Source organism: Neopelma chrysocephalum, unplaced genomic scaffold, assembly GCF_003984885.1.
Source record: "Neopelma chrysocephalum unplaced genomic scaffold, ASM398488v2 Primary Assembly neopelma1_96721, whole genome shotgun sequence".
In the NCBI taxonomy this organism is placed as follows: Eukaryota; Metazoa; Chordata; class Aves; order Passeriformes; family Pipridae; genus Neopelma; species Neopelma chrysocephalum.
Genome location: NW_020925365.1, coordinates 159,902 through 170,449, shown reverse-complemented (window position 1 = coordinate 170,449; position 10,548 = coordinate 159,902). Strand labels below are relative to the sequence as shown.

Below are 10,548 nucleotides of genomic sequence, written 5' to 3'. Positions count from 1 at the left end.
ACGACACAGCCAACCAGAAAGAGGGGAACGCCTCTTCTATGACGTAAACGGGGTTGAACCTTAAGAATGTTTAAAAAGCGGGACTTTTGAATTGAAGGGTGTTCCTGGGAATCCTGCGTGCCTAGGACAACCAACACGTGTTGTAATTTTTCCTTTTCATTTTATTCCTTTTGTTCTGCAAACTTTTGCCGTCTTTCTAAATTCAATAAATGAGATTTTTCCCACAAAATGAAATCAAATTCCATCAAGTATTGCATGCCTGTTGTGGGAAATAAATAAGGCGGTTTTATTACAAGCAGGGATTTCCATGGTTACCTTGTGTTGAGATACCTGGAGGTCATTTTGTCTGGGGAGATTGAAGAGCCATTTTGTGGTCAGGAGCTGGTGAGTTGCATGTTATTCTGGTCACTGTTACTTACTGCTGCTTACTGCTTTGTTTACTGTTCTTATTGTTCTGACCACTGCTTTGCTTGCTGTTCCTGTTGTTCTGATCAGTTACTGCTGACTTACTGTTTTAGTAGAGAGGCGAATCGGAAAGCATGTAAGGCAGTAAGACCAATTTGGGCTTGCTGCCAAGGGACCATGCGGCAGGGGGCAGGGAAACAACCTGATAGGTGGATGGGGACAGCCAGTGAACTGCACCAAAAGGCAAAGATTACCTTTTAAGGAAGAAAAGAGCAAGGCCTGGCATGGGAGGAGTGAGGGAGTGGTTATGTAAATCAAGAGACCTTAAAAAGGGCTCGTCCCTCCTGGTCTGGTGTGCTGGAGCTGGGTCACGAGTTCGGTGCACCCAGCACGCTGTTAATAAAGTTCTTTGTTTCCCTTTATTTGGCCATCTTCTAAATTTTAATTAGAGATATTTCTCACACCTGTGATATACTGTAACCATTTGCAGCTCTTTAGCTTGAAAGGGTGCTTTATTTTGTTTTGGTACAGATTCAGTCCAGTTCACAGAGAACACACTAATACATGTCTTCACTTTGTAGGAGAAATGGGCATGAACACATGAGCACTCAGTCACCATCCTTTTGTAGCAAATTTATGCAACTTTTGCCTCTAAAGCATCATGTTTGGCACACAAGTTTCACTGTAAAATCATCTCTAGAAACACAGGAGAAGTGGATGTAAATCTCAAGGACTGTAAAATTATATATATGCTGCTTATGGATTTATCTTTCAGAATCATGTTTTTGACATTCACTTTAAATTTTGTTTTAAAAGAATGAGTCCCCTTCCTTGAGGCACAGATTCAAGTTCAGGTTATGACAGCGATCTTCACTTTAAGCAGCCATTGAGAGCTGAGGATCCAGAGCAGCCAAATATGTCTGAAAATCAGGTCTCAAGGTCTCTGTAAGCTGCAGTAGCAGCTAACAGGAAGAAGGGTACCTGAATCTCATCAGAACAAAGCAGTCTCCCATGTTTAATCATTTTATTAGAACCTGAAATGACAACAAAGGTAAGGATGTTTGCTAAATCAGTCCCTGTTAACCTCCCAAACGTACCCTCTTTGTTAGATATAAGGTCTGGTAGCACTCATGAGGTTCTGGGGTTTTTAAAGCACAACATAGGACTCAAGACTCCAAAAGCTTATATATTTCCCCTAAACATCCAGGCTTATGCCAGGTGGTCTAGCAAAAGATACTGTCACTCTTCACAAACCCTTTGTGACTTAAAGTTCTTTGATACACCAAATACAATCTCTCCCCATCACAGACAGAGGTTCTATCTTTAAGCAAAATGAAAGTGATAAATATTGTAGGCAGTTATCTTCTATGTGAACCCCCCTCCCCCACAAAACCCCAAAACAAAACAACAAAAACCCTCTATCTGGAAGGGATTAAAGAACGGTGACTTTATATTAAACCATGTTGCCTATAAGGGTGACAAAATCCCAACATCTTTCACAATGTAACATGAAAGTAGCAGGAACATGAAAAATACTGACAGAATGAAGATGAGAGGACAGAAAAAGGACTACAAAAGACACTTTCAGTCTGAAGCATGTTTCAAGTAGCTTAGATTTTCAAAGCCATTTTAAAAGTTTTGTGCACTCAACTTGCTCACAAATACTTTACTATTTTTTTCTGATTTTTCCACCTAATTAATTTTCTCTCCTCTCAAACAGCAACAGAAAATGAGAAAACAGACTACAGGAGAGAGAGAGACAATGAAAGCAATGAGTTAACATATACTGTAAAGTACAGAAAGTATTCTGTTAGCTTTCAAATATAAGCAACACAGCAACTTTCATTTTTCCTCCACTTAAAGCAATCACTTTTGGAAAATGTTTAAAAGAAAATGTCCAAAGTTCATGCCGAAGGTCCTCAAGGTTTTAAACACAGCATCTTACAGATGGGGGAACACTGTTTATCTTTTTATTCGTAAACCAAAGTTTGAAATACCTTACAATATACTTTAAGTTTAATTTTTCTAAAGAAACATAATTCAAGAACTGAAAGAACAGTATGCCACTAAATGTTAAGGACCATGTTTTAAAAATCTTTATTAAAGAAAGGTTATATACATATGATGAATTTAAGTTGTATTTTAAAATCAACTACTTAAGAATTTAAATTATTTAAAATTAAGTGCAAAATTGGAAGTCCAGTCACAGATGAGGCCATAGAGTTCTGCTTAAGATAGAAGAGGTCTACCTATGGCAGGCACAGCTGCACACTTATAAGCTAACTCAGTCCGTCTCAGCCATAAATCCTGCAGATCTGAGTGACACTGCTGATTAGGTCAGTTCGATCTACTTAATACAAACTCTCTCTTTCTAAGAAGAAGGATATTAACTAAAGCTTTCAGTTAAGCAATAAAACCTTTCTAATTAGCAACAACAACAAAAAAATTACATGCTTGCTCTGTTTCAGGCACTTTTAAGATCATAGTTTATTTACTGTAGGTAAAAAGTTAGTAAACAGATAAAGGGATCCCTTAAATTTTAACTCTAAAGTTATATACCATCTAGTATTGTTGCTCTGAATATTAACCAAAAAAAGTTTCTAGACACCTGTAAGCCTCTCTATAAATCTTCATTGTTATGAGGAAAAAAAATACATATAAATCAATGCTCAATTTGTTCAATGCATAATATTTGCACTGTGAAACCAATGGGAGATAACAAGCAGTGGCAAAGAGGCAATAAATTTTTAAAAAGACAAAGTTTTATATGTATCTATTTTACAATAGTGTACTAATCAGCATAATTGGATACAAAAAATTAAAATATAGCACAACATCCCATTACAGAAATTTTAATCATCTGAATTGCAGTCATTACTTGCAAATCATTTACATGCAACACCTGCTAGAACGGACTTTTTGTTTTTTAAGTGTAAAATAGATTGAGAGGTTTAAGGAACAAATATTAATTTGTGTACAACCAAAATTAAAAACTGCATTAAAGAATTGTACTAGTCACAAGCCTCTTCCATACAGGAGGGGGAAAAAAAGAAGAAAAAAAAGTACAGATAATGATAGAAAGTGGACTCTTTCTATACAGTAATTATCAAAGGCAATGCATAGACTTAGAATACCTGGATGGCAAACTCTGTAGACACTGGAAACAAACAACTTTCACATACAGGCTCTTTATAGGAGGCCTTTCTTTCCATCAAATGGCTGATGGCAAATAAGGGGGACCAGGTGTAAAACTAAGTAGATCTTGCAAAATAATGAGATAGGTCATTTGTTAATTTACAATTTGAACTATATATACAATATAATGGAATGTATCCCATCCCAAAACAGATTTATGAAACAATTGGACCTTTCAACACTAGACTTATGACTCAGTTATCATTTTAACGTAAACATAAGTACACAAGAGACTTGCATGAAAAGTAAAATTTATGGGGCATTTTACAGGAACTATTGAAAAAGCTGCTTAATGGAATTTCTGCTTTTAAAGTAATTTTGCGAGATATAATTGAAACAACATCTGTATATAAAATGTCCTGACAGACACTTCAACATGAAGCTTTGGTGATTTTAAAAGGCCCTTCTTCAATCTGTTAGGAGTTGTACTGCAGAAGTATTGATGCATGCACACATCTGTGTCAGCTGAGACTAGTGATCCAACTGCATGCACATTTCCTCCTTGAGGTACTTTCCGTGTTAAACCACTTCAATAACAGTAAGATGAAAAATAGATTGAACAAAGTATTTCAGATAACTCAAAACTGAATAGGAAATAGAATGCCAATATGGCAGTAAAAACTTTTTCTGTTGTTTTCAACTGGGAAAGTCTCTTGTACCAGCAGAATCCTGTATACAGATACACAGAGAAGGAGGGAATACACCACATAATTCCTATCAAACAAGAGTTGATTCATCATGTGAGAAGGTAGAAATGACATAAAACATGAATAGTCAATAGAAGAAAAACAACTGGTTTACATGAGAGAAGAGAGAACACTTCAGTCTGAGCACACTTATTTTGTGAAAGCTGCTACAACAGCCCACAGAACCTCATTCATGTTGGCTTTCATACATTCAACCTCAGGGTCTAAATCCAAAAGCTGCCGCACTCTCTTTGTGGCTAAATCATACTGCTCATCCAGAAGAGGGGCAAAAGCGTTCTCCAGAACATCTGAAGCATGGGCTAAATAAACAAGTGCCAGCAAGCGCTTGTCCATGCGGTGGGGGTCATTCACCCATTTGTCAAGAACTGCTTCTTGAACCTTTTTGATGAGGCGCTGTTTGATATTGTTGTTGGTGAGAGGGTGCGTAGTCATGTCAAAAAGAAGGAAGTTCTGTTTTTCTGTTGTCAGTACGCCTTTTTCCACTAGATTTTTAGCTAACCTTTCACGGACATTTCGCAATTGGTAGTGCAACTTCAGTGGGTTCCATGTTTCACCTAAAAAAAAAAAAAAGCCAAGAGTCAGCCAAAGTTTAAGCTGTATTATGGTGATTCTTCCCCCCTCCTCCCGCCCCCCAGCTGCAGAATGAGCTGTCAAATTCATATAGCTAACTATTACACTAAGATATTGTGCTCATGTCAGCATTTAAAGTTTGGATGAAATGCTACTAAGCCATGTCTTGATTAGGGATATGACAAATAAGCATTCTTGTACTGAAGGGAAAGAAAAAAACCCCACAACCCCCCCAAACAAACTCCCAAACAAAACACCACAAAGTCATGAAGACAGAGTTAATAAAACCAAAAATAAACATCTCCTCCAATCTTGTCCCTTTTGTCTACTTCCAGGCTTTTATCATTTCAGAAGCTGGAAGAAGTGCCATTGCCATTCTTTCTGCCACAGAGTAAGTTACACCTACACTATATGTCCTCCTCACTTCTCTATTTCTTCATATTTATATTCTTCTCTCCCTTCCTGCCCTCAGCAGATGAAACAGTGACATGCGCTGTGTGAGTGTAGGTGCGTGCATTACACACAGGCACATGTTGGGCAGGGGCTTTGATGTTTCTATAAAAATTATTTCTAAATTTTTTTTGTAAAGGCAGGAGAACTGGGCACTTCGAAGTGTGTGCGCTTAGAGGAGGAAATTTTAAAAGCACAAAATCAGCATCAACAGCTACCAAGAAAGACAAAGTTGCTAAGCACTTGGTGGGGTCCTCACCTTGAATATTGTGTGCAGTTTTGGTCACCGCACTATATGAAAGTGTGGTGAGCTGACCTTGGCTGGACACCAGGTGCCCACCAAGCTGCTCTATCACTCCCAAGCCATAAAGGGGAGAGAGAATAAGATGGAAAACAACTCATGGGTTGGGATAAGGCAGTTTATTAAAGCAGAAGCAAAGCAAAAGCTTGCACATGCAAAAGCAAAATGAAAAATAACAAGGTTTATTCTCTACTTCCCATCAGCAATGATGGCCAGCCACTTCTGAGAAGCAGGGCTTCAGCGATGCATAATGGTTTCTTAGCAGGCAACCATTGCAGACAATGAATGCCCCCCCCTTCCTGCTCCTTTCCTTAGCTTTTATATCTGAGCTGATGTCATATGGTATGGAACATCCCTTTGGTCAGTTTGGGTCAGCTGGCCTGCTTGTGTCCCCTCCCAGAATCTTGCCCTCGATTGGGGAAGGAATGTTACAGTGCTGATGCTGTGCTCAGCAGTAGCCAAAACACTGTTGTGTTATCAACACCCTTCTAACTACCAATACAAAGCACAGCACTGTGAGGGCTGCTATGGGGAAATGAACTCCAGCTGTCAGACCCAATACAGAAAGATATTAAGCTATTAGAGAACATCCAAAGGAGGGCAACAAAAGTGATGAAGGGACTTGAGGGGAAGCCTTATGAGGAGCATCTGAGGTCACTTGGTTTGTTCAGTCTGGAGGAGACCTCATTGCAGTCTACAACTTCCTCATGAGGGGAAGAGGAGGGACAGGCACTGATCTCTTCTCTGTGGTGACCAGTGACAGGACCTAAGGGAATGGCCTGAAGCTGTGTCAGGGAGGTTTAGGTTGGGTAATAGAAAGAGATTCTTCACCCAGAAGGTGGTTGGGTACTGGAACAAGCTCCCCAGGGAAGTGGTCACAGCCCCAAACCTGCCAGAGTTCAAGAAGCATTTGGATGATACTGTCAGGCACATGGTGTGACTCCTGGGTGTGAGAAAAATCTCTTTTTATTAAATATAGAAAATCAGCATAAGTTTGCAAAACAAAAGGAATAAAACGAAAAGGAAAAATTAATTACAACACGTGTTGGGTGTCCTAGGCATGCAGGATTCCCAGGAACACACCCTCCAATTCAAAAGTCCCGCTTTTTAAACATTCTTAAGGTTCAATCCTGTTTACGTCATAGAAGAGGCGTTCCCCTCTTCCTGGTTGGCTGTGTCATGCTGGGAGGTGGAGTGTCCAGCAGCATGGCAGCTTCCAGGACCAGCCATGGTAAGGGGTTTCCTTACCAATATTCATTTTACAGTTCCCTATTCCCATTCGCATGTTTCCCTGACACCGGTTCCAGGCTGAATCCGGCGTCTTACAACTCCGCGATACGCCTTATAGGTTAGTAAAGCAAAACTCCTACGTTAATGATTTGTTTAATTCATTTGCTTGTAATAAAACCGATTCTTTATTTCTCACATGGGGATGGTCCTTTGCAGGGCTAAGTGTTGGACTCAATGATCCTTGTGGGTCCCTTCCAACTCAGCATATTCTGTGAAATACATCTTTGCTTAAGGGTTTACTTAACAAGCTAAAATTTTAGGTCCAGCGTACCTAAGTATTTATTGCAAGTATTAAAATCCCCTTGTGATATAAAAAAGCATATGCATTTTAAGAGGTGAGTGAAAAAACAGCGTAAAACATTTCATAGATAGATGAGGGTTTTCCCATAAATGATGTGAGAATTTCTATCATGGAGTCATAGAGTGGCTTGGGTGAGAAGGGACCTTAAAGATCATCTAGTTCCAACCCCCCTGACATGGGCAGGGATGTTACCCACTAGATCAGGTTGCCCAGGACCCCATCCAACCTGGCCTTTCTATATAAGAAAGCTTTTTAAAAAATCATTGGTTAATGAATAATAATAATACACAGATTACTTTAAGGTTTCTCCCATTGTGATGGAAGGTGACGTACACTGTATTCAAGTAATGGACAAGTAAACAAATTAGGTGACACCAACTGCATAGTGAAAGGTAGAAAACCCATCCAGGCCTGAACTCCACAAGTCCTTGTAGGAATCACATTCTCATTTGATGTGATTCCCCAGTTTGACCGTGAATGAAGCTATCATACAACAAAAAACCATAAAAAAAAATTTGTCCCCTTACATTGTTTCACAGGGCAAAGGTAATTTCCTAGATGTTTCTAAATTTATTAGGTGGATGTGGCTATACAAGAATAAAAAACAATGCTGTGGTGACACCTTGTGATCAATCTCCTCAATTACACTGGCACTTGCTTCAAACACAGACAGATGTTTGTTACATCTGACATTTTGATTCAAGTTTCTGTATTCTCTATACTTGCTTCCCTTAGAGGCTATCTTATAAACAAGATCAGCCTAGAAAACACCACCTTAAATGTCCATATAAATATTTCCATGATGGCTTTGAACACTAACTTCAAGCAGCATTCTTCACATTGCTGATAATTATGGATAGAGTAGCTATTTTCCAGGATCAGGTCCTAAAGCAAAATTATAAAAGATTTTATCAAAAACCCAAAACAAAACACCAAAATATTTTTCTTTAAAGGACAGTTCTCTAAAGCACAGGAAACACAAAGAACCTTAATGCCATCCATGTAAATAAAAATGAGTGATCTAAGTCTCAGCCATAGCACTGGTGATAACTATCTTCCCAGAGTCAAAGCTCAGCAGGGTCAGAAAAACCTTAGCTTAGCTCAAGGAAAACCTACAACACTGTTCATTCATTAGTTGACCTTTTCAGAATCAATACTAACTTGATGTGATCTACACTGTGAGAGAAGGTGAAATGTCAGCACAAATTATGTCTTTGGGATAAGAAAAATAGTTTTTCGAAGACTGTAAAAGTGAAGGAGAGCTGAGCAAGAACTAAACTGCAAGGCTATGCAGCAGACGCCTGACAAGCCCCTGACAAGGGCTACTTTGTTCTACTGTCTCCCCCCTTTGCCTGACAGACAATAAGCAAGATGGAAGGGATGGCAAGGGCATCAAGTATGAACTATATGCAAGTATGCAAGGAAGGTTGTTTCAAGTGGTATGGGACAAATGGGAAGAACATAATGAAAACAAGAAGGCAGAGAAAGCTGAAGGCATTTTGGTCATTATTTAAACTCTTACTTTTCTGTTGTTACAAGTAACAATTAGCTTTAGATGTATAACTTCGTCTTATTACTCCCTACCTCCCAAAGTCATACTGTTAACAAAACTGGGTTTTTTTCCTACAATGTTTACACAAATAAGTACAGCTCTGTTCTACTCCAGGGAAGCTGCATTTTGTGTATTTGTAAAAAAAGGACAAACCTTAGTCATGAATTTGGCTAAAACCCTAAAAAAAAACCCCAAAAACCCCAAACAAACAAAAAATAAAAGCACTGCATGTTAAAAGATGGTCATTGTTAATTTCAGAGTAATTTATGCATCCTGAGAAAAGAAATGTTGGCAAGGTGTATGAAAAGTGCTAACTGCAATTGTAAAGATGAGATCTAATTGTGGTCAACGGCTCGATGTCCAAGAGGAAACCAGTGACAAGTGGCGTTCGTCAGGGGATGGTTTTGGGACCGGTGCTGTTTAACATCTTTGTTTGCAACATGAACAGTGGGATTGAGTGCAACCTCAGCAAGTTTACCGATGTCACCAAGCTATGTGGTGCAGTCGACATGCTGGAGGGAAGGGATGCCATCCAGAGAGACCTGGACAGGACTGAGGGGTGGGCCTGTGAAAACCTCATGAGATTCAACAAGGCCAAGTGAAGGGTGCTGCACCTGGGTTGGGGCAATCCCAAACACAAATACAGGCTGGGTGGAAAATGGATTGAGGGTAGCCCTGAGGAGAAGGACTTGGGGGTGCTGGTGAATGAGAACCCTGTGACATGACCCAACAACATGCACTTGCAGCCCAGAAAGCCAACCGTATCCTGGGCTGCATCAAAAGAGGCATGACCAAAAGGTCAAGGGAGGTGATTCTCCCCCTCTACTCTACTCTCATGAAACCCCACCTGGAGTACAGCATCCAGCTCTGGGACTGCCAACATAAGGACATGGACATGTTGGAGCAAGTCCAGAGGAGGACAACAAAGATCATCAGAGGGCTGGAGTACCTCTCCTATGAAGATAGGTTGAGAGAGTTGGGACTGTTCAGCTTGGAGAAGAGAAGGCTCCAGGGAGACCTAGGAACAGCCTTCCACCACTTAAAGGGGGCCTACAGGCAGTCTGGAGAGGGACTTTTTACAAGGGCATGTAGTGATAGGACAAGAGCTTTACTGAAAAATGATTAGATTAGATATTAGGAAGAAATTCTTTACTGTGAGGGTAGTGAGGAACAGGTTGCCCAGAGAAGTTGGGGATGCCCCATCCCTGGAAAGTTCAAGGCCAGGTTGGATTGGGCTTGGAGCAAGCTGTTCTAGTGGATGGAAGGTGCCCATGTCAGGGGGGTTGGAACTAGATGATCTTTAAGGTCCCTTCTAACCCAAATCATTCTATGGTTCTATAATTGACATTTCATTTTTTGCCACAATTCATTAGATTTACAGGAAGAGCTGTGTGCAACGTACTTATCTTGAAGTCTTTGTTTTGAACAACTAGAAGTACCTAATATTTGAAAATATTTTTTACATTTCTCCAGTTAATGGAATAGTAGAAAGAACTCCTAACTCTTTGTTTCTTTGTAATTAATGGCCAAATTACCCTCAACTTTTACATCTGAAGAGTTTCTTATCCCCTTTCTTTATCAAAAGGTGTGAATACTGAATCCATACAGCTATACTCCAATATGGCAATTCCAAAATGTCAGAAGTCAAGCAAACAAGGCAGAAGGCCTGCTTGGCTGAGCAGGGATCTCCTTCTGGAGCTAAGGCAAAAAAAGAAAGTGTATGGCTAGTGGAAGCAAGGTTGGGTGACATGGGAGGAATACAGAGATGCTGCTTGTC

General features: G+C 39.8%; 1 protein-coding gene across 1 annotated transcript in view; it reads right to left on the bottom strand.

Annotated features, from left to right (window-relative positions):
* Positions 1-4,436: 4,436 nt before the first annotated feature.
* The window catches only part of LOC113981718 (Golgi phosphoprotein 3), a 70,626-nt gene continuing 64,514 nt past the window's right edge, over positions 4,437-10,548 (bottom strand). The window contains exon 4 of the mRNA XM_027709273.1: positions 4,437-4,861. Within this exon, the coding sequence (XP_027565074.1) occupies positions 4,437-4,861 (425 nt within the window). The remainder of the gene's footprint in view (positions 4,862-10,548) is intronic.